Here is a 27,786-nt window from a genome sequence, read left to right as displayed (position 1 = left end):
GACGAAACGGGTTTTCATGCGTCTATGTTCCTATTGCATATATAAAAGCTCCATTTGTGCCGTCACTTCCAGTTACTTCTAACGAAACACTTTAGTTTAATATCGAGGCTTAAAAGCACTGAAGATGCTGGGAATGGCCTCGATGTGTATCTGAGAGGAAAACAAAAAGTAGCCATTATAGTTCCCTTAGCCTATGGCGACTTGAATAGCAATATAATGACATTTGTGCATAGTGAATAGTTTAAATTGTTGTAAATGCACGTGTATTTTATAAAAATTATCGCACTTCGTTAAATTTTGCAATTCTCCAATGCCATCATGAACGTACAATTCCACAACAGATTGTATCTGACCATATACAAGACAAGACAATCAAAATTGCCTGCAACCCCTATTTTCTAAAAACGTTTCTTGTATACACTCATAAATTCAATAGATTTTCTGGTAATTTATTAAAAAGATCATTAGAATTGGAATAAAATTCACTTCATTATAGGAACTTACTGAATAGAGAAACATGAGGAGGATGAATATCATTTTATTACAGGGCAAAAAGATCCATCAGAGTCCTTTACGGTTAAGCCAAAGCATGGAGAAAACACTCCCCAAGTTTTGACAGGAAAAAATGGACTTTGACACAACAAAGAATAGCTGAAATTTTCGTATGGTGAGTTGCTTCTGGAGATAAAGAATGACAAAAGCATGGGAGGCCTGTACAGATGCTGTATCTGAACTTAGCTGATCTCCACACCTCCCGTATCAAATAGTTGCTTCAGGCTTTTCCTCTACACTGGCATGAAGATGGAAGGCTGATGAGAATCCTAGCCACTAAGACTATTTGCCTGCATGCGCCCCAAGTGGGAAAGTCGAGGGTTTGAAGCAGGTGGAGCCTCTTCATCCAAAGGAGAGGCAGGAGGTAATCGACCCCCATCCATAGGGGTGTCATTGTATGTTTCTGATGATTTTTTCTCGAGTTTTCGTTCCTGTTTTCCACAATCAAAACTTATTACACCAAGGTCTTATTAAAATCTCACTTCTACAATTCAATAATGCAAACATAATATCAACGAGATAAAATCTACAAGATTTCTAAACATATCCGTGAAAATATATTATATTACCTTTATTAAGGCTCTTAACTTTTCAGGAATTGTATCAGCTGGCAGCTGGCTATTGGCTCCAGCTTCTTGCATCTTGAGATAGTTGTATATGACAACTCCACATAAAGCTGCAAATGCCGAAAACATGCTGCATTTTTCATCTTTGCTCCTCCCAATATCCCTTACTTTATGAAGACATAGTTATGAGAAACTCAGCTCTTTTATAAAAAAACCAAGAACCAAAGCAGAAAGGCTACCCTTACCTATTGCATATCCTATTATATTAAGCCCAGTGAGCTTGGACTCAGGAAACAGCAATGTTGATAAAGCAATTAATATCCAGTCTTTGAGCACACCAGCAACTCGCACAGTAATTGCACCCGTTCTACCAATAACTAAAAATGCTGCCACATTTAATGCCAGTGCGCACAGGGAATTGCTGAAAAATATCCAGAAGTTGAATGTAATCTGCTGAGCTTCCATGTCCGGCTTTTCAAGAAGCAGCCATGGCACAAAGAGAAACAAGAAACTGCAATTCACCATTCATATATCAGACAAGAGTTCACTCATTTAGCATGCTATAAGCTTATCCCCTGGGACAAACACGAGAAACGCCAACGCTGTGATAGTTCAGCAAAAACAAAAATACATAAGAAAAAGATACACGCTGTGGAAATACAGTAAAAAATGAACTTCCAATAATCAACAAGAAAAACTTTGAGCCTGCATTATGCATGAACATTGCACTTTACCATCTAGACTAGCCTGGAAATTCACGAGAGAATTCTGGCATTAGCTTTAAACAACTTGTGAGCTTGAAGATGAAACAAATACAAAAGAGGAGAATATAGCATTTATGCACCCTTTGATTCCTTGACTATTTGTATACCTTCACCAAAAGTAGATCATGGGTTACAGTATTAAACATAAGAAACGCCACCTTCAAGTGTGAAGTCTAAGGTAAACTCTTTGTAGGCATACTTTGGTAAGAAGCCAGATGTATCTTACCTCAGCGTGTTTGGTTGCGATGCCTATGTTCATGTTCCGAAGAAGCAGAGAGGGAAGATGGCTCCACATCCCAAAAGCGGTCTTTGTGGGATACAACTCTCTGTCAACAGGTTACAAGTTGCATGACCCTGTTAGGAGAGATTGTGGTCAGCAAGGATGTTGGTCTTTGTCATGTGCACGGATTGGTATATGACGTGTACTAGGTACACAAGACTAGCTCAGGTAGCCTGGGGAGGCTTAGGGCTAGGCAAGCTTGATTCTCGGGTTGAGTGGCAAGGGTACGAACCAATTAGAGGTCTTCGCTATTTTAGGCGCTTGGGGCCCGAGTCTATATAAGGGGCCCAAGGGTTCAGTTCTCAAAGAGCCGATGGGAGCAAGTCTCATTCCCAAGTGCTAGGTCTGATCTTGGATTGAGTCGCGGACGCGCGCCTACATCATAACTTAGCCCAACCCACTTGGTGGTATGCAAGGTGGTATGCAAGGAACATCTTCTGATTCGTGGTTGGGTGGTGAGCAGCCTGCTCAATTTCTTCACGTTTGGTGTGTTCTTGTGTTTGCTTGCAGGTCAGAGGTTTCAAGAGTGCTGGGGTCATGTCAGTTGGTATCAGAGTCAACTCTTGAGATACTAACTTCTGATTGCGAAAATTTTAGACGATTTGTTCTCCAGGTATGCCCTAATTTCGAAATTCGTGTTCAAACCCTTCAAGTGTTTGTTGGTTCATCGATTAAGGGAAGTGGTATTAGATTGGGATAGAAGGAAGGAGAGAGCGAAAGTGCAAGGTGATTTCATTGCAAGAAGTGACAGGTTAAGAAAGAGGGAGAGAGGTGTAGTTAGGGGGAAGTAGTGAGGTCCAAGTAGAGGCATCAGAAGGGAGTCAGGAGAGAGCGCACTGCTAGCACGAACCAAAGGGGATCCTACGCGTCGGCTGGCTGCTCAGGGGTTGTGATGGCAGGTAGAAGGGAAGCGTAGGAAGGTGCATAGCAAGATAGGGCTAGGTCGCTATCTAGGCTAGTTGCTTTTCAAGGGGGCCTGGAGGCTTAAACAAGCGCTATCCCTCCAGTTTTGGAGGGTGAGCTTTTGGAAAAGCAGGGCTTTACTAAAAGCCTGCCCTCCCGCTATTAGTTTGGCCGATTTGCCTTCTCCCATAGCTTGTAAATTGCGCAGCATCCCAGCCCCTCTACACCTTCACACACGAGAGCCAGACTCTACCTGTACGACCTGCTACAACACTTCGTACGGACAGCCAGGAGGGGAATCCCATGTGCAAGAATTCGAGATGCCGCATCAACTCAGCACAGCCAACTTAACTTCTCCATCGACCAGCTTTCTCTTCTTCCATCGCCTCCTTCCTAGCCAGCTTTCACTTCGGTTCTACATCCTAGCTCCGAGGCCACCTACTTTTTTCTCTTCTCTAGCCTATCTTCTCATCAGTTCCGATTTAGTTATGGCTGACTTTGTAGACCCTGAGCTTGCGATGGGAGACCAAGATATGAACTACCATGTGGAGGATGACCTAGGTCTCTACGATGATCTGATTACAAAGACAGCCTTCAATGAATTCACCACTGTTCTTGATGAAAAGTTTGAGCAGCTTAACACGAATCAAACGGGGTTGACACAGCAACTCCAAGAGATTCAGACTACACTCACACTTTTGACTAGCACTGTTCAGGCGCTCACGCATGTGGATGCCATGGCTTCAGTGTTAGGTCCGAACATCACTCCAGATCCTCTTCCCGGAGATCAGAAGTCTTGTACTAAGGAGGTTGTTGACACTTGGTTGCACAAGTGACAAGTACACTTCCAGTTTCACCCTTACCCAAATGACAAGAAAATACAGCTTGCAACAGGGTTTATGTCAGGAAAGGCTCTATTGTGGTGGAAGGAACTCCAACCCAAGCCTGCAACATGCATAGTATTCGAAGGGATCTTCAGGAAAGAGTTTTTGAAGGAGGAGGAAGATTACGATATCGTAGGAAAGAGTTTTTGAAGGAGGAGGAAGATTACGATATCGTAGGCAAGCTTAAAGCCCTCGATATGTCCAAGCTGAATCTGACTTTTAAGGTTTATCTTCAGAGGTTTCGGGATTTGCAGACCAGAGCTACAAAGATGGATCCAATGACCTTGGTAGGTTTCTTTGTGGATGGTTTCCCTGACTCGTACAAGTTACAGATCAAGAACATTAAGTGTACCACTTTGCAAGAGGCCGTGAATTACGTACGCATCTATGATGATACCATGGCTAGCGCAAAGGGAACCACAGTTGCCGACACGGGTGGGAAGAACAAGAGGAAGTTCTTCCAGTCTACCACTGGTACCGGGGAGTCGAAGTCTTTAGACAACGCCTCCAAAAAACATTCGACTCAAGCGAAGAATGGTCGTGCCCGTTTCCTTCATACCTTAAAGCTAAAGAAAGAAGAACGTTGCTTCATATGCGAGGAGTGGGCCCACACTAGGAATGATTGTCATAAGCGCAAGAGCCAAAAGCAAGCGCCGGGACCGAAGCTCCATACAGGTCTAAGTACCAAAGCTAAGGGAGCTAATCAAGTTTCGACAACAAGTATTTCTATAAATGTCATTACCTGCGCACTTTCTTGTAATTGCACTTTTTATAATTCGTTATTTGGTTCCCATGATCTTTTCTGAGTTTATGGAGAAGTTAGGGACCAAAGAGTTCACATTCTCTTTGACCCGGGCAGCTCTCACAACTTTGTTAATTACAAACTTGTGCAAAAGATGGGGCTGTCCACAATACCTAGCGATCAGACCTACGAGGTGCAGCTTCAAGCTGGGAAGCAGTTTTGGGATCACAAGATTGAAGTGCTTTCTATCTAGATTGAAGACTACACAGCTGCTCTTATGTGCTATGTCATGCACTTGGAACATGTGGACTTGTTAATCGGAATAGAGTGGTTTAAAACCCACGATATTCGGATTAGATGGAAAGAGCATACCCTTTCTTTCTTGAATAAGGACACCCAATTTTGCATTCAGTGTGATAATATTTCCTCTTCTCAAGGACCTATTGTATCTGCGATGCAGCTTCGGAATATATTGAACACTTCTCATTATGATGTGTATCAGTGTGTTTTGATTCCGCTTTCTTCATTTGTTATCTCTGTTAATAATAAGAATGATTTGAGTGTGTTTGAACACCATGAATTCAGAATGTTGTTGGATGCTTTCATGGATGTATTCCCTACTCAACTGCTAGAAGGTTTACCTCCACTTCTCATTATGATGTGTATCAGTGTGTTTTGATTCCGCTTTCTTCATTTGTTGTCTCTGTTAATAATAAGAATGATTTGAGTGTGTTTGAACACCATGAATTCAGAATGTTATTGGATGCTTTCATGGATGTATTCCTTGCTCAACTGCTAGAAGGTTTACCTCCAGACCATTGCATAGATTTAGTACCTTGCTCAACCTATTGGTGTTCCACCTTACAGGATGCGCCAGCTTGAGGAGGATGAGTTAGCTTCACAGCTACCAGATTATCTGAATATGGGCTATATTCGCCCAAGTAAATCACCTTGGGGAGCACCTGTCCTCTTAAGAAAGAAGAAAGATAATTCGTGAAGAATGTGTATAGATTATAAACGATTGAATAAAGTGACAATTAAGAGTCGATACCCTCTTCCTCATTCCAATGATTTGATAGACCGTTTGGCTGGAGCGAAGTATTTCACTAAGATTGATTTGCGTACAGGTTATCATCAAATCCGTATCTATGCTAAACACATAGATAGAACCGCATTCTAAACTAGGTATGGCCACTACGAGTTTCTCGTATTACCTTTTGGTTTGACCAATGCTCCTGCCACCTTCCAACAAATGATGAAAGATTTGTTTCAAGATTTTCTGGGCAAATTCGTTGTGTTCTTAGACGACATCTTGGTATATAGCCGAATGCTAGAGGATCACATTGGACACCTCCGGATTGTCTTAGTTATACTAAGACAGCATAAACTTTATGCCAAGATGAGTAAATGTGACTTCTTTATGAAGGAGATCATTTACTTAGGACACAAGATTTCTTCTGAAGATATTAGCATTGATTTGAATTGTATCCAGAAGGTTTTGGAATGGCCTATTCCTCAAACTATGAAACAACTTTGTTCTTTCCTAGTCACGGTATTTCTACGAAAGTCTGTGCATGATTATTTACACATCACGGCACCCCTAACAAACATATTGAAAGGTTGTGCACGCAGGTCTACCCAACCGATCTCTTGGAATGATGCATTGAACAAGGCTTTTGAAACCTTGAAGTTAACTATCAAGGAAGCACCCGTTCTTGCATTACCCGATCCTACCCGGCCTTATGTTTTAGAGACCAATGCAAGTGATTTTGCAATTGGGGCAGCTTTATTCCAAGAGGGCAGACCTGCAGCTTTTGAGAGTAAGAAGCTAGATGACACCCAATATCCTTGGCCCACACTAAAAAAAGAACTCTATGCAATTGTGTATGCTCTAAAAGTTTGGAGACACTACTTGTATGGTTCGAAGTTTCTTGTATTGACCGATCACCAATCAATATTTCAATCCTTGAGAGGGCTTTGCGCAACTGATAGTCATTTCAGTTCGTATTTGCAAAAATTCCAAGATGGGAGCTCCATGGTTGACCAAGACTTAGGGATTGTTCCACCTACGGTATCAGCGGCGGGAGGTCAGTGGATGATTAGGAACGGCTTGCTATTCCGAAATGGAAAGATATGTGTGTCAGATGTTTTGGATCTTTGATCCAAGATTCTCTGGGAGTGTCATGATGCTCCTCGTGCTGGACATCCAAGTATACATCAGACTCTGTCTCTTGTAAAGCATACCTTTTATTGGCCTAAGATGCGTGTATTTATAGAAAACTATGTGGTAGGTTGCCGGGTTTATCAAGTTACTAAGGCAGAACGCCTTAGAAGCACGGGTTTATTACAGCCATTGCAAATCCCGAGTAATAAATCGAAAAGTATTTCCATGGATTTTATTACCGGTTTTACCAAGAACGCGCAAGGATCATGACTCCATTTAGGTCATAGTGGACTGTCTGACAAACATGGCTAGATTCTTACCTACTAGAACAACCATCTCAACTGTTCAGCTAGCTCACGAGTCTGTGGACTTCTTGTTTAAGCTGTATGGTTTGCCCTCTGACATAGCCAACGTCAGGGACTCAAAGTTTACAAGTAACTTCTAGACACTTATTTTTGAGAAGTTAGAAACTACTCTAAGTATGAGTTCCTCAGATCATGCACAATTTGATGCCAGTACAGACCATGTTTCTAAGAGACAGTCTTCATGGAAAGATTATCTACCTATGATAGAATTTGCTTATAATATTGCAAAGCATTCGAGTACTGGTTACAGTCCTTTTATGCTTATGTATGGGTTTCAACCTAAGTCACCAGTTATGGTTGGGTTAAAGGGAATCCAAAATGATGCTGCAAAGACATTCTTGCACGACATGCAAGAAATGTTGCAGTTTGCTAAGGAGTCTATTAGAGGTGCCCAAGATTGGAACAGATTTTATGCTAATAGACATCATTCACCTAGAGAGTTCTCTAAAGGAATGATGGTATATTTACGTATTCCCAAGGAATCCAAGAGCCTCAATATTGGTTTGGTTCCGAAGTTATCCCCCAGATACTGTGGTCCATACAAGGTTATTAAAAGAATTAGACCAGTTGCATATAGACTAGAATTGCCTCCTGATGTTAAAGTACATCCAGTGTTTCATGTCAGCAGACTAAAAGAGTTACTGGGTGCAGATGATCAACTTGTTTCTCCTTAAGAAATAATAGAAGTAACACATTTTACTTTTATTCCACACGAACCTGAGAGTATTCTTGAATTTCGTGAAAGTAGAACTATCACAGAATACAAGATCAAGTGGAAGGATCGTGTTGAGGAGGATGCAACATGAAAGACATTACAGAACCTTCAGAGGACATTCTCGAGTTTTTTAGCGAACTCAGGAGTGAGCTCTTAGAGGAGGGGAAGTATGTCATGTGCACAGATTGGTATCTGATGTGTACTGGGTACACAAGACTAGCTCAGGTAGCCTGAGGAGGCTTAGGGCTAGGCAGGCTTGATTCTCGTTGGGTGGCAAGGGTACAAACCAGTTAGAGGTCTTCGCTATTTTTGGCGCTTGGGGCCCGAGTCTATATAAGGGGCCCAAGGGTTCAGTTCTCAAAGAGCCGATGGGAGCAAGTCTCGTTCCCAGGTACTAGGTCTAATCCTAAATTGAGTCGCGGATGCGCGACTGCATCATAGCCTAGCCCAAGGCCCAACAGCAGATCCCAAGCTTCACAGCGCCACCTCGTGGTATGGGACACCAGGCTGGTTAGGACCTGGTTGGGAGTTCGTGCTAGTAGCTCAGCTCGTGGCTCGGAGGGGACATCTCCTGATTCGGGATCGCATCCCATAGATGTCATGGTTGGATGGGGAGCAGCCTGCTCACTTTCTTCACGTTTGGTGTGTTCTTGTGTTTGCTTGCAGGTTAGAGGTTTCAAGAGTGTTGGGGTCGTGTCAGTCTTCGAAGAGCAGGTTCCGGTTTCCACAGTTGAAGAGCCACAGGTTCTTGTAGATCTTAATGAATATGAGTACAGAGCGATTGTTCCTATCCCTGAGCTAGAGCAGGTACCAGAAGTTGATCTAGAAGTTGATGATGAGCCCCCGCAACAAGGGGAGGCTCAGCGTTCTCATTGTAAGTGGTTGATAGAGGTGCTTTGAGATTCTGGAGTGATGGATTTCCCTCCTGAATGGCTTGCGGAAAGGGACCACACAGATCGTATTGAGGGAAAGACCAAGCCCCTGTGGAGGAACCCTTGCAGGTGAATTATGCTTTGATGTCGTGCAAGCCACTGATAAAGCCTCCTTAACCGCTGCACGGTACACCTTCCAGCGATGGCTGCTATGTGGGTGTGCCTCCCAAGACAGAGCTGTAGTGTGTGAGTCCCTTCTCATTGTGTTTTCTACAGGGTAGTTGGGAGTCTAGGCAGGGCACATTGCCAGGGCTAACTGCTGGTTGGAGGGCTGCACATTGGCCTGGATTAGGACCGGTTTGGAGGCTGTTAAGGGCCAGATTTGGCCATCTCCTGCACGTTCCCATGTGTCTCCATTCGCATCTCCTCCTTGTTTCAGTTCTGCTCTCAGCTTCTACTCGCATTTCCGCTGAGTTGGGTATGGTCAATGGTCATGCCCTGGGAGTGAAACCAGTGGCTTTTGCATACCAAATCCTTTTGTCTTATTGGGTGCAATTTGGATAGATGATGAGAGCCCTCCATGATAATCTTTGTGTATGTGCATCTGTTGAGCCATATCGTTGACTGTGGTCGAGGTGCTGATCAAAAGGAGACATATACGTGTAGAGGCCTCATACTAGTATGATATCACAAGCAGTGCATCTCTTCTTTTGAATAGAGTGAAGACATCATGACTTGTTGTCTCACGAATCCAACCCACCCATTGGCCTCTTTGAGATCAAATCCTCGTAGTATGTTGCATACATCGTTGTTGTAGAGCTAGAGTGTCAATTGGAGAGACTTCGTGTTAATGTGCTTAAAGTGGCACTTTTTCTTCAGCCTCGGTAGTGAGGCATGTCCTCTAGTTAGATTGACTTGGGTTGCTAGTGCCATGCTCGTCTCGGTTCTTGTGAGAATCTCAACTAGATCTTGTGCTACATTGAATGACTCGTGCTAAAGGTGGCTGTCACAGATCTGTGTGAGCAATCTCTAGGGGTTTCAAAGCCCGTCTCTCAGCCTACTTCGGAAAGGAGGCCTACAGCTTCCATGCTCGCTGCCCACATCAGGCAAGCCATCCACCATGTGCTCTTACAAGGCTCGCCGCATCGCATCCACATTTAGGCTACCGTGTCTGAAATGCCACAAGTCACCAAGAGGGCTACCTATGAATAGGGCCCCTTGCCCTCTTGTATCTCTACCATTTTGTGGAGGTTTTTCTCAGAAGTCAATGCAAAACCTCCTGTGCATTTCCATCTGGCTCCATTCACATCTCCACTTCACATGTTCCAGGTGGCCTGTTCAGCTCGCATTTCCACTGCACTTTCACATGTTATCAGACCAGCAAGTCGTCTAAAAGCTTGGACCTGGAGAACATTTAAGGTATGGACAGTTCAGAGTTTGCTGCTGGAAAGCATTTGAGCATGGTCAGTTTGAAGCTTCAGGCTAACTCTAAGATATTGTCACTGGCAAGCGTTTGAGGTGTGGACTTGGGAGTTTGCTGTTGTTCGGAGATTGCTGCTGGCAAGCGTTTGAGCTTTGAGGCATGGACCATTAGGAGATTCAAAGTGCACACCGACTTTGAGATAGTGTCGTTGCCCATATCCTACCTAGCGATATCTCATCCACCCTTTCTACATCGCAAATTGATGGAGCAATCGCCCGTGTCTTGACGGTGTGGTGATTGCGCATGTAACATCATAGCACAAGATCATGTAAAGTCTAATCTAGGCAAGCATTTGTCGACAGCAAGAGATTCGGAACTTCTTGAAGAAGGCATCGTAGCAGCCTCTTCTCTCTTCCTACATTCTCATCTAGCCTCCATTGTCTTCTTTGCCCAGCCACCCTATCTCTTCTTCTTTCCCACCCCCCCTCCCTCTCACAAGAGCTAGTTCTTCTCCCCTCTAAGAGGGCTAGTCTATTGGAGATGGAGACACAAGTCACAATCCCAATTCTTCCCAACCGGTTCTCGTAGATCGACAATTGGATGGCAATAAAACTACAGGGTGCGGAAGGCGATGACGGAATCTGTACTGCAGTCATACAATTTGGCTCATGTGATCATTGTCAGAGTTGAAAGGCCTAATCCAACTCAAGACTTCCTTGGGATCATGGGGCTGGAGGAGGTAGAGCATTGGCCTAGTTGTGGGATCATGTAAATGCTCGTATTCGCTCTTTCATTTGTTTAAATTATACTCTTCCGGTAATCGACCACGTCAAGCACATGACGCTGGCAAAGGAGATTTGGGAGCATCTAGCGTCCCTGTACAACAGGGTCTCCCTAATGAAGAGAGTTTCCCTTGAAGTCCAAATGCGAGTGTTGGACCCCACAAACTCGACAACGATCGGGAGCATATGAACAAGTTGTAGACACTTCAGCAAGAGGTACTTCAAGCCCACTCTCATCGCCACTAGGAGGTTGAACACTCTCATGTGGGAGGAGATTCGTGCCTAAGGCTCTTAATCAAGAGGAGCATTTCCAAAACCTTACACATAGTGGAGGTGAAAAGGCTTTGGCCACCCTACAAGACAAAGGGCAGACCAACAAAGGAAAAGGTAAGTGGAACTCTTCTTCATCTTCATCTAAGAGAAGAAGTCTGATGTAGAGAGAAAAGCCTTGGAGGTGGAACGAAAGTGCAATCACTGGATACTATTGGAGGCAATGCCCTCAGAGGAATCCAAGGCAATGCCCTCAGAGGAGTCAAGGCAAGGGTACCGGCTCCTCAGCGACAGCTGCAACTATTGCAGCCTCTGTTTATTTGGAGATCATGGATACAGATGATGCATCTTCTTTGCAGGTGGCTGGGGGGGGAGCATGCTCTCAAGGTTGGTGAGACACGGTGGATACTTGACAATGGTGCTTCTAGGCACATGAGCCCATCCCATGAGGAGTTCCCAGACCTTCGTGGAAGTAAAGCCATGTTTACATCGGTGACAATTCTACAGTTCCAATCTGCGGAGAAGGCAAGCACTCTTCCAAGTATTGTATGTACCATCATTCCCTTTCATTTTCTGTCCTACGTAAACTTGGCACACGTGTAGAGTCAGATGAAGATTCTATGGCCGTACGGGATAAAGCAACCAACCAGGTCATCTCAGATGGCATGGCGGATAATGTCCTCTACAAGCTCTGGGCTCTCTCTGCCATCATAGATAGTAGAGATGCTGAAATGGGGAGGAGATGAGACAAAAGAGATGCTAACCATGCTAGTAAATACGGCTTTGGAAGAGGGACTCCCCACGGAGAAAACTCAATAGAATCGTACTAATCCACAATCGCAAACAAAGTAGAACAGGCTACAGCAAACAATTGTCGAATGATCATGGTAGTGAGAAACAACAAATCTAGAAGCGGAGAGAGAGAGAGAGAGAGAGAGAGAGAGAGAAAGTTTATTAAAGTCTTCGGAAGACCGATGGGTCTATGAGACTGTGAAAAACCTAATACAATGAGCTGTGGTAGTGGAGCTACTAAATGAGCATCCACACCAATGCAGAATGCAAAAAACGCAAATGGCAGTACTAAGTCCTAAGTACAACATAGTCATGTCGATAGTTGACTATATATCAATCTCAGCATCATCGTCATCATCAACATCATCATAACCATCATCATCCTCATCATCAGCAACGAAAAATCAAGATGGATGAGGCAATGGAGGCATGAGGTCAGCAATAGAGCGTTGTCGGCCCATCAAGGGTGCAATCCTGGTATGTCTCCTGGTCGTAGCTCTGCGTCAAACCAGGGCCACTGTGACCCCCATCGATCAAGCTCCGACCCTAAACAAGGAGGGGATGTCCCCAAGTATGATCTGTGTGTCAACCCTCTGTCAGAGCTGTCAGATCACAGGCTCCAGGTCTCGTCTCGTGAGGGTCTATGTGATCTCGCTAAAAGAACTCCGTGATAGAGCTCTGAGAGGTATCAGTCGAGGAAGAAGTCTGCTCCTGTCTCCGTGCTCAGAGTATCCTCTCGCAGTGTCTAAGCATCTCATGAATGAAACCAACCAAACACTGCTGGTTTGGGTAGGAGAGGAGATGGGCCAAAACCCCATAACTATCTCTGAAGAGGCAGTAGAAATGCCCTCGGATCTCATAGAGTAAACAAGACACTTGAAGATGAAATGCTTCTATGTCTCAACCTCCTGCATGTCACACAGTGTGCATATGCGCCTCTCCCTGGGTAACCGCTCTGCTATGCCGCTCTCGATACGAGGTCTATGTGAAGAGATTCCGAATTGCCCAAGAGAGATCCTCAACGAGTGGGATAGGTGAATCTGCGTGTATCCTAGTGGATCAATGAAACCCTTCGCTCTGATATGTAAGAAGTGATCTCTGTAGAAGCCCAGCTTCACTGGAAGATCACTCGGGCCCAACCAAGTCCGGAATGTGTGTAGCTGTAGTAGATCCTCACGGATAACCTGGTTGACCTCGTGTGATAGGAGGGGAGAGAACGGAGCATCCATGCTGTACTACTGGAATGGAGGTAGTCTGTCCATATGGAGCCCTAGCCCCTCAAACCATCTCTCTGTGCATGCATACCAGCACCTTTGGTCTCCCCCTGCTGCAAGTGTCATAGAAGAGGACAATGCTAGCCATGGTATCCTACTATGCCCAAAGGTGCAATCCCCATACTCCCTGACTCCATACAGTTATGTGATGACTTGAAATGCAGCATCTAGCTGTAATGGGGGTGACCTAAACTCCGCCCAAATGATCTATCCGACAAGTCTGGCCCCCAGCATGGACTGCCATACATCCCTGCTGGGCGGACCAAGGAGTCAAAAAGCAACCCTTTGGTCCATGGATCTTGAAAGTGAGAGCGGAAGCACTGCCTCTCTAGTCTAGCCAATGAAGCATATCCTCTGCTCAGACATGCATGCATCGTGGGTCTCATAGTGAAGATGGGTCCGAAAAAGACGACACCAAGATATGTGAATGATAAGAGAGAGAGAGAGAGAGAGAGAGAGAGAGAGAGAGAGAGAGAGAGAGATGATATGATTCTCTAAGTCCACTTGAGACCCTATAGGATCTATGGGACTAGAAGCCACATCATGACTGATACGTTTTCTGGTACATCCTATGTGGTTAGGATGTGCTTGGCAAACCTATCGGCCACATCCAAAAAATTTATGCAGTGTCCTAGAGTTTCCTTAAGTTATGCACCCAGTTGCTTGGGTGATTGGTTCATAAGGACAGTCAGACTGAGGTCATTGCAGTTGTATCTTTCCTTGTACCTTTCCCTTGTAAGTATGCTCTACAGTGAATGAGTCTACGCTCTTCATTGTATCTCTCTCCTGTTGGGCAGATTTTACTAATTCTTGCCAACCTGGTCTGGCCCATCCACCTTTTTCTACCTCTAAATCGTGGGAGCTACTTCTTATGCTGTAGAATATGTCCCTTCAGTGCATTGAGATATTCTCCCTGAGATATTCCTGCATTTTGTACTTCTCCATTGGGTTTATCTCTCGCATATAGAATTCATTTTGTTCCCGAGTCTTGCCATAATTTCTGTAGCATTTTCTGCATGACTAGCTTTTGATTTACGCTTAAGCTCATTTAAGAGTTTTAATCTAAATCAAAAGATTCTCAGTCTTAAACTGATGTAAGGCCCACTATATATATGTGTGTATGTTTTATCTAGGCTACAATATAGTACTCTCTAATAAATGGAGCTGCTTTTGCACTCCTTGGGAGCTGCCCTACACCCTCCCTAAGCTGATGTACTAGATGGCTTTCATGTTGTCCCATAGACCTCTTGGTCTCCCATGGACATCAATAGACTTTCTTTCTTTCTTTCTTTCTCTACTTTCCCCTTCTTCCTCTAGGATACCTACAGCATGTAGCCCCAATCTCTCCAGCCAATTGACTCCCTCTCTGTGCAAACTAGAAATTTGTGTTGCCTCCGTGGCTCTTTACAGGAGTCTTCTTGCATCCATCTTTGTTACCTTGTGAAGGTGTGTTATGTATTGGCACAGAGCTTCCCTTTAAGCAATATCATCCCTGTCTCTGCTAACATGAGGGAATAGGGCGTTTGCACTTTGATCCCCAGTTCTACTATGAAAAACCATTTGTGAATTGCTTCTATTCTTTTCTAATATTCTCTGGAGAGTCATGGTGCCCAGGCTGACCACTGTTTGAACAAGCAGTGTGTAGGAAATTCCTCATTTCCCAGCTCCATAGCTGTGCTTTTTTTGCATTGTTTGGAAATCATATAGGGCTCTAAAACGCCCCATTACTCTTCTCTCTACACATGCATTCCACTTGTGATTGTTCTCAATCTCAAGCCCCAAATACTATAGGTTGTGACTGCTTCGAGGGTTTCCCCTTCAAATGTAAGGGGCGTTTGCTGGTTTCGTTTTTCAATTACCACAACCTTTGTCTTTGCAAATTGACTTTTATCCCTGATTGTTGGCAAAATTTGCCTACTGCATCCAAGTGTGTTTGCATGTCCTTTTAGTCCTTTAGAAGAGTTCTACATCATCTGCATAAATGAGTAGGAGTAGAGCATATTTGGCAAGCTTTAGTCCCTCTCCACTCTATGCTCTTATTCAATCTTCTACTTCATCTATGATCAAGCCAAAGAATGTTGATGAGAGGGGGCAGCCCAGTTTGACCTCTATGTCACTGCTTATCATTATCTTCTCCTTAGAGTTTGATCCATCGACTAGAGACTTTGCCAATTTTGCAAAGACCTTCTCATACAATCTGGGCGTGGCTTCCCTGAATTCTTTACGTGTTTATAGCTGTTCGATCCTTTCCCATAGGTTTTTGCGAGGTACCCTGTCAAAGGATTTCTTGAAGTCTACGAAACAACATCAATTTGATTTCCTCTTGTTCTTAAGCCCCTCTGTTGTAGCTTGTATTGTGACTCTGTTATTGTTGAGTGCTTGGGCCTAAAATGTACTTGAGATGGTGCTCTTGTGCTGTGCTCTTCTGCCCACCTAGTAATTTTCTGCTCGAGAATAGCTCCATCTAGTTTTGCCATTAAACTGCTTACTACTCTATCTGCCACTTCCAGATTTTCTCTTTGTTACCGAATCCCTCGCCAAGGGATTAGAGCCGTACAAAGGGTCAAGAGTCACGTAACGAGACCTTCAATCTGATTTTATTATTTTCCGACACCACAGTTAATCTAGATTGCCACATGTCGGAATGTGAATAGTTTGATTTCTTTAGGTTTTGGCTTCTCTTCAGAGCTTTTGGTTAAACAAGTACCCTCTTGGTTAGCGACTGATTATTGGATGTGGAAAAAAACCATGTCAGTCTGTATAGAATGGCACTCACCATGCTAGTTAAGATCAAAGGAGATATAGCAGTATTACCTGCAGGGAGCAATGTAGTACAGACTGGTAATAGGGTTCAAGTTAAGCCCTTTTTTCTGCAGAAGAACTTGTGTCAGCACTAGCCGCAGGGCTTCAGCAACTATGCCTGTGACCTGATATGCAGTTCCAATTACGTTGAAGTGAATCTCGCCATAAGAGGAGATAGCAACTCCCAGACTGACAAGCAGCATGTTGAGAAACAAATCACACCTAGGTTTGTCTGTCCCACATATAACTGCCATTGAGAATGTTGCCACTGGCACTGCAAAATCCAAATCACCAGGCCCAAGGCATCAAAGACAATTACCTAAAGTGTGAAAGACATAATTAGGACAATAGATTCACAGTGATATTGTTGACCCAAACTAAGATATCAAGAAGAGCAGTAAACCTAGAGAATTGAAGACCCAAAAGAACCTTCTTTAGGGGGTAAGCATACTTAAAGATTTCAGCATTTGAATAAACGCCACTGAAATGTACAGATATGCAGTGTTGCCAAACCTGGGAGAGCCAACATTTGAAAATATCAATACATCCAAAAAAACAAGAAAGCATCTGTCATTTATCCAAATAAACAGAATATACTACAACACATGATAGGTTCCAATTTAAGCTGCAAGTGCTTTGGTATGAAAACGCTTGACATTTTAGCACGAAACCACATAGCATGTACAAGAGGAGCAGCTTCCCCCATCTACCACCTCAAAGTGCTGGCATCATTTTAGACATGATTGCGGATCTGCCAGCTTCACACATTTTAAAGGTTCAATGCTCCTATTTATTAAGCATTATCTCCGTACCGTATCTGACATGCTGACTGCCATTTAGCTAAGTTGGTTTTTCCCTCTTCCCCAAGTGGCTTTCCCCTCCATGGTAGAAACGTTTGCATTCAAGGAAAGTTGGTTGCTTTGCTTTTATGCAAAAATGTTAGAAAATACCCAACAGAGGGTACCCACAGTGGAAGACTTATAGTAATGCCCACGAGCTCACACAATGTGCGTATGGGGTGTGGAATCACAAACTTCTTTACTTAATGTGTGTCACATAGATTAGATGTGCAGACTCATCAATAGAAAATGAACCAGCCGGATAGAGAAACCACCAAAATATATTTCCATCCAAACTATGGACATAATACAAAAGATATAGATCCAGAGTCCCACCAATGGTGTGGTCCTCTGATCTTACCACAAGGTCGTCCTCCTATCTGCTGGCTATCTCTAGACTCGAGCCCGCGTGCTCCACCTTGAGCGTCTGTAGACTTTCCGTCCAGTGTGTTCTTCTCCTCCTTACTGCCTGTGAATCAGCCTAGGTGGGCAGCCTCTGCCAAGCTTTGTCTGCAGCACACAGTTCCCCTTGGTCCTCCTGAATGTAGGCCCCAAGATAACTGTTCCACTACTCCAACCTGCTTGTGAATGGCTGCTCCAGAAGATGATGATCTCAGCACCTTGCTGCCCTAGAAGACAGCCAAGGTCCAGCCCTTCCTGGCTAAATCTGCAGCCCTTGTTGCACTCTCTCACCTCCTATAGATAGGCCCAGAGAGTAGGCTTCCTGCTGCTCCTTTCTGCCCTGGAACTGCTGGCTGCTGGCTGATTTGTGAGGCATCAAACCTCTCCTTTTATAGGCCCCAAGGGCCTGTCATAAAAACCGACCAGTCAGCTTCATACTGGCCGACCAGTCTGCTGTTGGTCCAGCCCTTTAAGGGCTCTAAAACCAGGGCCCTTTGGCCCAAACTTCTAGGGCCTTTGGCCCTCCAATGAAGGCAAGGGCCCAGCCCTATATAAGGGCCCTAGCCAGGCCCTTTTGGGCTGCTGCTAGGCTGCCCTTTGCTGCTGCTGGAGACCCTATTGCAGGCTGTACTCCTGCCCATAGCCTCTGCCATCTGCCCCGTATCTTTCTTCATGCAGGCACCTTCCTGCTGCAGCATCCTTGCCTCCTGCCAGGCCTTCACCAGCCCCGTACAGCCACGCTGTACCCTTCCGTACTGCTGCGCCGTCTGTCCTTGCTGGAAATCCCTGCGCAATCAGGCTGCTGCAGGTCCCTGATGTCCACGTGTCTGCCTTGTACATCAAGAGCTCCACAACTTGCCAGGTACCCTTCTTGCTTTGTGTGAGGTGCTGCCCATGTGGCAGTCCCCCTCCCTTTCTCTTCTCTGGGCATCTTCTGCCCTAGGTCTCCCTCCCCCACGCTCTCCTCATTTGCGGGCTTACAGATGGGGAGGTGACCATTCCAACACCCCCTCTCACCGACACATCCAGGCCCAATGCCAACACGCCGATGAAGATGCTCCAGTAACTCCCTGGTCGTAGTCCTCTAGAACTTTTCGATATCAAAATCTTTTCCTAGCTTTTCATCCAGTGGCTCCTGCTCCACCAAGTCCAGTTCCGCTTCCGCACACCATCCTAGTACACAGGTCCGTCTTTGGTAGCACCTCCTGGCACCACCTCCTTCAGTCACATTCCTACCTTCGAACTCGAGCAACCCAGCCTCCATGATCTTCCAATTTTCCCCCTCATAATGAGTGAACAACCTGGAGTCTTCCATTCACCATGCTCTGAGGGTTTGTTTCAACCCGTCCTTCCTTTGGCAAGGTCTGCAACCAATGAATATTTCCAGATAACCTGGACCATGAACTTTAAACGCACCTGACTGAACCTGAGTCACCCTCCTTCTTGCAAGGGCACAATCCTCCAGTCGTGGAAGTCGATTCCCAAGAGATTTTGAATCAAGGTCATCCTTCAACAAGGTCCCTGCCTTCAGACTCCCACACCTGTGAGCCTCCTACTTGGAATCTGATACCATGTCAGAAATGAACCCAACACAAGGTACGCACAGCGGAAGACTAATAATAATGCCTAGGAGCTCACACAGTGTGCATGTGGGGTGTGGAATCGCAAACTTCTTTACTTAATGTGCGTCACATAGATTAGATGTGCAGACTCATCAATAGACAATGAACCAGCCGGATAGAAAAACCACCAAAATATATTTCCATCCAAAACTATGGACACAATACAAAAGATATAGATCCAGAGTCCCACCAATGGTGTGGTCCTCTGATCTTACCACAAGGTCCTTCTCCTATTTGCTGGCTATCTCTAGACTCGAGCCCGCGTGCTCCACCTCGAGCATCTGTAGACTTTCCGTCCAGTGTGTTCTTCTCCACCTTACTGCCTGTGAATCAGCCTAGGTGGGCAGCCTCTGCCAAGCTTTGTCTGCAGCACATAGTTCCCCTTGGTCCTCCTGAATGTAGGCCCCAAGATAACTGTTCCACTGCTCCAACCTGCTTGTGAATGGCTGCTCCAGAAGATGATGATCTCAGCACCTTGCTGCCCTAGAAGACAGCCAAGGTCCAGCTCTTCCTGGCTAAATCTGCAGCCCTTGTTGCACTCTTTCACCTCCTATCGATAGGCCCAGAGAGTAGGCTTCCTGCTGCTCCTTTCTGCCCTGGAACTGCTGGCTGCTGGATGATTTGTGAGGCATCAAACCTCTCCTTTTATAGGCCCCAAGGGCCTGTCATAAAAACCAACCAGTCAGCTTCATACTGGCTGCTGGTCCAGCCCTTTAAGGGCTCTAAAACCGGGGCCCTTTGGCTCAAACTTCTAGGGCCTTTGGCCCTCCAATTAAGGAGAGGGCCCAGCCCTATATAAGGGCCCTAGCCAGGCCCTTTTGGGCTGCTGCTAGGCTGCCCTTTGCTGCTGCTGGAGGACCTATTGCAGGCTGTACTCCTGCCCATAGCCTCTGCCATCTGCCCCATATCTCTCTTCATGCAGGCGCCTTCTTGCTGCAGCATCCTTGCCTCCTACCAGGCCTTCACCAGCCCCGTACAGCCACGTATGCATACCGTACCCTTCCGTACTGCTGCGCCGTCTGTCCTTGATGGAAATCCCTGCGCAATCAGGCTGCTGCAGGTCCCTGATGTCCACGTGTCTGCCCTGTACATCAGGAGCTCCACGACTTGCCAAGTACCCTTCAACACCAAATTTGCGACAAAGGCAGGAGATCTTTGCTGTTTTATCCTCGATTAATAAAGAGGATTATGTCTCAAAAAGTAAATCTATGCACAAACCAATTGCCAATATGTGATATGGTGGGGAAGAGGAGAATGATGCCAAAGATTGATGTACTGCATGTAGATTTAAAAATCGGCACAGTTGTACAGACACGGACAGCTAAAACACAAAGCAAGACATGTACACAGCCAGCAGCAAATTGAAACCTACTGCTACGACCATCCATGTCTGACATCCCAAAAAAAGAAAAAATTCACTTCCGATTAATGATCAATCTAGCATAAGATCACCTCATAAACTCTCAGTGCCCGATATTAAACAAAGATATTTTGTTCTTTGAAAGGAAAGGAGCTTATTGATACACTAAAAACCTCACACAAATACAGCCATACTATTTCACTATTTTCTGCATGGTACATCTAATTAAGTGACAAGATTAAGACCATAGTGGCTCGTTAAGCACTCACCGAATTCTTAATCACATGCAGAAACATTTTGACATTATAAAAGTTTCAAGAAAACACTCACCAGAGACTTGATGCAAAGAATGCACTAATGGGGACAACAGAAGTCGCATATCTGCAGTCATTGCACAACTACACTTTATAAGCCTAAAGTTTCCAGTAAGCCTAGCATTAATGCTTGTTTGAAAGAAGACTTCAAACGCAGGGAGCTTACATTTCAAATGTCATTTTCACTGGTGTGACAACCTGCAATACCAGTGGGTCGTACCCATTCATATTAGATAGTATTTCCATTCTTCTCCACAAAATTGTCTCAAATCCAAATATAAACAAAAAAGAAAAGATAGCATTTACTGAATAGTAGCAGTTTTAGTATCACAAAACATTAATCCATCACAAAATTATTAGAAACTCGCGAAAGTATACCACCCAAGTAGCCTGCCCACCTTTGCAAGGACAATCTACCTATTGCACCTCCTCTTGAAGTAAAGCATCTAGGATATGAACCCCCTTCTGAGGGAGTCCATGATAGGTCTACTTCTGCATTTGGGATATTCAGCATCAGGAGGACCCAGAACTTGAAGTTGAGATTTAAGTTATGATTTAAAAGAGATTGTGTACTATCAAGAGAAGACTATTTGCAGGTTATGAAGAGGAGATGCAAATGCAGAAGTAAAAGCGTACGCAAGAGAAAGAGACAAGAGAGGATCCAAAAGAGGACTTTTGCCCATTCAAGCATCATAACAAAAGAAATCACTATCCGTGATTAGTAGACATTAAAACATTATTATATATTATACGCCAACGTTGTAACATGTATTGTATTTACGATGGACACCAACCGATTTGTTATGGCGGTGGATCATTTGAGTAGATAGGACTAGTCGGAGCCGCTGCTTCAAACGACATCAAATTTGGACATGTGACACTTATTTTATTAATAAAGATATGCAAACACGTGTTTAGATCCTAGAGGCAATAGGAAGGAAAGGGTGCATTAAGGTGCATTGAATGGTAGATGCATGGGTCATAGGATAAGGGTAGGTGTAAATGGGAAGAGGGAACTTGAGTGATCTCAAGAGACATTAATGAAAGGGTATCACTCTTTCATTGTAAATCTCACGTAGCATTCTCTCCATTCACCTTGCATTCATCCACCATCCCTCTCCCACCTTGCATGTAGGTCGAGAAGAGAAACAAGTGCTCTCACCAGAGCACTCTTTCCCCATTGGAGGGCCAATCGGCATTCAAATTCTGCATGCATTGCACACATTTGCATTCTCGAGAAGTCTGGTTCTTCACACATGCATCCTTCCATAAAGACATCATGGTGTATCTCGATAACTGCTCTCTCTTATAGAAAAGATGGGTCTCAGATATCATTCTTGGGTGTGGATGCCCGCCTTAGTGGGTCCACCTCCATGTATCACGTTTTCTTTAGCCTCATTGACCCTTCGGTCTTCTAAGACTATGATAAACTTTCTTTCTTTCTTTCTTTAGTTGTCTCCTGCTACCTGCAAATGTGACTGCTGCTCCTGCAGAGAGGGGCAACTGCTATTCCACCTGCTACTAGCAGACTATAACCTTTCTCTCTCTTGCAGCAGAGCAACCTTTTGCTGCACTCAAGCAGCCACACCAGACCTGCAGTTCTTTATATCCCAGCACACGAGCATAAGCAGCTGCTATGTGATGTCACAAAGGAAGGGTAGAAACAAAGGATCACGTTCAGCTTCTACCTCAATTGTCATGCACGCTTCCCAAAGCTGCTTGTACGGACGATTGCATGCTTCCCAAGGCTGATTGGCACTGATTTCGAGGCTGAAGTACGGCTGTTTTCTGCACATTGTTCGAAAAAGGTTTCCCTAGGTAAATCTTGCAGGCTGCATTGATCTCTTGCTCCTCCTCCTGCCCGTGATCCTCCTGCTCTCTTTCTCTCTCTGATTCCGGCCCGTTTTCTCTTCCTTCCCCTCTCTCCAAGCTGCCATTTCCTCCTGCTACCTCTTGCTTGTTGGGTCTGCCACCCATGAAGGTGTTCTGGACTGGATTGGAGCTCCTTGAAGCTGATCTAGAGCTGGATAGAAGTCGTTTGAAGCTGGTTTCAGTTCTCTTGTCACTATCCCTTTCAAGTTGATTGCATTTGGTCATTTTGGAAGCTTGTTATTGCTCCATTTGTTGTTGGAAGCCCCACTTGGCCATTCAGGCAGTGAATAGGCACCCAGTCACAAAGGGTGTATCCAGATTGGAGTCAAAGGGGCAATGTGTGTATTTTCTTCCTGTATTGAGGTCACTTGTTCAGTTTGAGATCTATGTTGATACTTGGTCACCCTAAGAGGCTGGTTAGTGGGTTGTGGGTTTGCCAAACCCGTTGAGCAAGTTGGATTCTTTGTGGAATGCTTGGGCACGACAATGGTGAATGCCTTAGCCTTGCCTTGGCACTTGGGCACTAGATGGAATGCACGTTGTAGCCAAAGTTTGGCTTGGACAGTGGAATTGCCCGTGGGGCAGAGCACAAGGGTGAGCCCTTGTGTACCGGAAGGGGCCCCAAGTGTTTGGGGCCAGTGTGGTGTCTTGTACTTGGTTTCATTGAGCAGGGGCACTCTAGCCTCCATCCAGTTATTTCTCGAATTGTTTCTAAGTGGTATTGTTTAAAGTTAAGTGGCTGGAAATGATGTGAATAATGAATATGCAATGATAGTTATGGTCTACTGCCCTTTAGGAAACTGAAGGCCGGTTGCAAATATCATGTGGCACTAATCTCATGTCATGGCTTGATCTAGGACCCATGGATAAAGTCCTGAGCTGACCCATGACTATCCATACAGCATGAATCTGTACATAAACCCCTGTTACCTGGATGGAGCCATCCTTGCTCAGGTGGAGGTAATGCTCTCTCTAGGAGGCTTGCTGAATTACCGTCCACTAGCGTTGCAATTACCATGGATAAATCCTCAATGTCCTAATCCTCCCTCTTCTCCCTCTGCCAGCGCTGCAAGTCTTATTATCTTACCCATGTTACTTTCTATACGGGTAAGTGCTCCCATCCAGTTTGCCATTCTCCCCAGATTTGGGAACCACAACCATGAGGCCATGGATCTAAAGAAAATGAAAATTCAACCACCTAAATTTAAACACCTAGAAACTAAAACTTGACCAAGGCACGCCTAACTGAAAGGAAGTGGCCTTCGTCATGCCAAGAGCCTCCTTTCTTCAACATTGGAGTAGATTGCCAAAGTACATCCTCTAGGTTATCACACCATGTCCAAGATAATACAGTGGTATAAACCTCACTACCCCCATGGTGGAATATGGTTCCCCCGGATCAAATTGGGACACTAAAACAAGGATATGCAGCTCAAAAAATTGCATCTCCAAAAATCACAAAAACCTTCAGCTGCAAACCGTACATGACTTGAAGCTTTGGCAGCCCCGCACACAACCCAAGTAAGAGTTGGGCCATATTAATATGCCTATCAGCTAAAAATCAACTAATCTTAGCCAACTTTACAATGCTGTTATCATTAGCAGCATTGTCACATGATTAAATACAGTTTTTGAATTGGATTAACAACAACAGATTTCTGGACTTTTCCTTGATTTTGCTCGTAAAAGAACTTTTACATATCATTATGGTCCTCTTTTAGCCCAGTTCAGAAAATCCCTTACTAGTGACATGTGATACTTGCCAGGTTGCAAGCACATCCAAGACTATATTCTTTATCGTTATGCCCAAAAAGGAGTAAAGGAAGGGAAATAGTCAGATTTTGACATTAAACATTCAAATGACACACCTTAAAAACCCGCACAAGAAGGAAGGCCACTGCTCCAGAAAATGCCATGTGTATCATCGTGAGAGTAATGGGATAAGGAAAATTGAAATGCTTTATAGAAAGCACCCACTGTCATCATCCGGAAGAATGTGTCAAATAATACGTATTCTAATAAAATGCATTTCCAGATACATATAAACAGATGTTTGCAGAAAAAGTATCATTTCATGAGGCTACAAGTAGCCAATATAAATGATGGCCACCATCGTACAAACTTAGCCCTATGTAAAACAATCAAACACGTAAAGTTCTGCTCCAAACAATGCTAGTATCCTTCCATATTCAAGAATCACTTTACCAAGTGGAAAACTTTCAAATCATGTTTCAATCACTCTACCCTTAAATAAAGTACCCCCGTTACTTTGATGATTTGATCTTTTTATATACCTGTAACACTAGAATATATCAATCATACAAATTTAGATATTTTGTGGTTCTAAAGTCCAAAAAATGGTTTGTGAGAATGTATCAACAACATACAATGCAAAGCATCCAAGAGTACCTTATTATACAGAATCACTCCTGAAGAGAGTGAGATGTAGATGAGAAGGTAGATATATGTCAAAACTAGTGCTTTGGTTATCATCATACTGAAACACTCAACAGCATTAAAGGCCACCAAACTCCAGGATCAGTCTCCTCAATGAAGCTGTGTCGAGAAGGCCAACCTCCCTTGCTTATAACAAAGGCAATAGCACAAAGATGTACATGCAAAAGTACAAGAAGTAGCCTTCAGTGCCCCCTGTAAAACATTACATCTGCATATAAATTATAAAGCATAATAGAGAAATTCAGACTAAACAAGAGCAAAAGAACAACATTTAAGGCGGAACTAGATTATGCAACAGACATGTTTAATCTAAGCACACATGAGTAGCAATGCAAATGTAGGAAAAACTGTATTTACAGGCAGATCCAAGGAACAAAATTCTAGACCCCTAAAGCTGACACCCACAGCTAAAACCTTCATAACCTATACACATACAGATCACACTTTTCTTCCTCATTAACTTGACAAATGCGTAGTGCTAGGTGAATCTGAACCATCGTCATAGCTTTTGTGAGTTGCCTTGCAACAGGTCTCTGTAATCTAATCAAGCATAAGTAGTAAGACGCAATGTAAAAAATACTAAGTAGGAAATTGTATTTACAGACCAAACCTCTGTTAACACATACCACGTGAAAATAAACTCTAGACCACTAAAGCTGATTTCCATAGCGAAATGCTTAAAGATCTCTTTAATCTAATCAAGTAGAAGTAGTAAGATGCAATGTAGACACTATTAAGCAGAAAACTGTATTTACAGACCAAACACATTCCACACGAAAATAACTCTCTAGACCACCAAATAGCAAAAAGCTTGATCCAAATATGCAGGTCACTCTTTTCTTACAGATCACCATTTCCTGTTCAGGACCTGTGCTTCCCATAGAGAAGTGCTATACTGAATCTGAACCATCCTCTTATAGATGTTACTTGCCTTGCCACCTCATTGTCTTACCCTGACCAAGCCTTAAAGGCCACAAAACTGATATGAACAGCCCTCAGACGATAACTCTAACTAAACCAGACCAAGAATACACAATTTTATGTGTAGTTTACACCAGACTTTGACAGATAAAAAACACGCCATTAAAAACCTCTATACATGTTCCAAACCAGAAACAAGCGAGGGTGGAAGGTTTTTTCTCCCTGTAGATTGATATCGGCGAGCCATAAAGACCAAAGCAAACAACATGGTGTTTGTAATCCACTTTGATTGAGACAAGATGTAGATTTACATCAAGCGCCCACAAGTGGACACGAAACTGCCTGATGCTCTTTACAGTCTTAGAATCTGAATCCCTCACATCTATATGATCGTAGCACCATCTGCATTGAGAGCGTATAAGCATTAAAAGTTGTGTGAGAAGCCAGTGTATTTTAGTTATGTGTATCACATCCTCTTTCCACATCGAATTTGAGCCACACCTTAGATATTGAAAATCAATTAAATGGATAAATTTAATTCGAGGCACTTCCATGCTCCAAGTCATAACTTTTGCACAAATATTGGATTGTCAGCAGCCATGCAAGTTGCGAACCTCGAGGCAATATTTAGTTCAAAAGCCATGCATGGAAAATAGTCTACTTGCAAGCCCTACACTTCTTGCATGTACCCATATGGTATTCACCCAACCAGTCTTACATCTCACTTAAGAGCTGTGAGGAATGCATGAATTAACCACTTGAGGTAGTCTTATCTCTTAAATTAAGGGCCTTCTTATGTTCAACTATCTAGATCATGTACTACATGGCCACACGTTTCTCAAGTTGGCAGGGTAACGTATTCTATTGAATAATGGATCAGATTTAGAGATCAATATGGATGAATCCAAGAACATGCCCTCTAAATACACAACACATAGTGCAGTTTCAATCTCATGATAGTCACTCATAAGGTTGAAAACCATAAACTCCGTCACGCATAGTTCACCAACAGCAGATTCAACTTGTAGAGCCAAACAAAGGGTTCTCGCATGGCATAAACGGTCCGCTCCATGCTCTCTGCATAGTGGCTTCCTACCCGTGCCGTGTAGCATTTTTCGCTTACTACAGCTTTCTAGAAAGGTAAATAACCTTCGTAGTCATAGCAACGCGCTGGATATTTCTTCGAGATGTAGTTACGGAATCGTGTCAATCAAAAAACCTGAATGATAACGAAGTAAGAAGATGACTTAGGGTGTACGAATGTCATCTACTTCACGTACTACTTTACGGTTGGTTCTGACAGCTAAAGCAAAGATGTACACTCTGCAAACGCTGAGGCGGCACTGCTGGACACTTGGGTGTTGGGTCTACAAGCTTGCATGTCCTTTGAACAATCGCTCATTGCCATATTCCTGAGTCCCTGACAAAAGAAATTCGAAAACAGAAACACTGCGTCGTCCTGAACGAGAAACCAGCGGATCTGTATTTGGGTCGGTTTATGGGACGAATAATCCTACTTGCGAGCTAAGGAAGCTGGCAAATAAGGCCGAGTAAGCAACAGAAGCAAGTGAGGGGAAGCGTGTGAGCGATGAAAAGATCGAGCTAGAAAAGAACTAAGAGGTAAAGATGAGAGCTATAGAAAAGCATGGAGGTAATCTGCTACAGACCTTTAGAGCAGGCAGTAGTTAGATCAAGACTCGAGGCGATCGGAGGCTGTAGAGGGATGAGAAGGCATCAACATTGAGTGAGTGAGTGAGTGAGTAAGTGAGACATTGAGAGAGAGATTCAGACAGGGATATGGGGAATGATCCTCCCGGCAGCCATTCCCGTCTAGACCTTCCTTGGAACA

The 27,786-nt window shown here is 44.1% G+C and overlaps 1 protein-coding gene across 4 annotated transcripts; it reads right to left on the bottom strand.

Annotated features, from left to right (window-relative positions):
- Nucleotides 1–523: 523 nt before the first annotated feature.
- LOC147881645 (putative sugar phosphate/phosphate translocator At3g17430) lies at nt 524–27,786 on the bottom strand. Of its 4 annotated transcripts, none has more exons than XM_087401666.1 (10): nt 27,605–27,786; nt 24,969–26,339; nt 24,428–24,535; nt 20,854–20,885; nt 20,704–20,754; nt 16,602–16,663; nt 16,163–16,424; nt 1,364–1,629; nt 1,122–1,228; nt 524–983 (listed from the first exon to the last, which is right to left on the bottom strand). In XM_087401666.1, exons 2-10 carry the CDS (start codon nt 25,053–25,055, stop codon nt 822–824), a joined length of 1,137 nt encoding a protein of 378 aa, XP_087257792.1. In that variant the 5' UTR covers nt 25,056–26,339; nt 27,605–27,786; the 3' UTR covers nt 524–821. The 4 variants fall into 4 exon arrangements, with proteins under 4 accessions (XP_087257792.1, XP_087257791.1, XP_087257793.1 ...); XM_087401665.1 differs by having other exon boundaries at nt 24,969–25,208; XM_087401667.1 differs by having other exon boundaries at nt 24,969–25,138.

Source organism: Dipteris shenzhenensis, chromosome 30, assembly GCF_047967505.1.
Source record: "Dipteris shenzhenensis isolate YYH24624 ecotype China chromosome 30, Dip_SZ_1.0, whole genome shotgun sequence".
Taxonomy (NCBI): domain Eukaryota; kingdom Viridiplantae; phylum Streptophyta; class Polypodiopsida; order Gleicheniales; family Dipteridaceae; genus Dipteris; species Dipteris shenzhenensis.
The sequence above is the reverse complement of the archived record's forward strand: the minus strand, read 5'-3'. Positions and strand labels throughout refer to the sequence as shown.

Coding starts and splice junctions, on each gene's coding strand:
- LOC147881645 (XM_087401666.1), bottom strand. CDS start 25,055: ATGATGATAACCAAAGCACTAGTTTTGACATATATCTACCTTCTCATC. Junction 1,229..1,363: donor TATAATAGGATATGCAATAG/GTAAGGGTAGCC, acceptor CGGCATTTGCAG/CTTTATGTGGAGTTGTCATA. Junction 984..1,121: donor AGTTAAGAGCCTTAATAAAG/GTAATATAATAT, acceptor TGTGGAAAACAG/GAACGAAAACTCGAGAAAAA.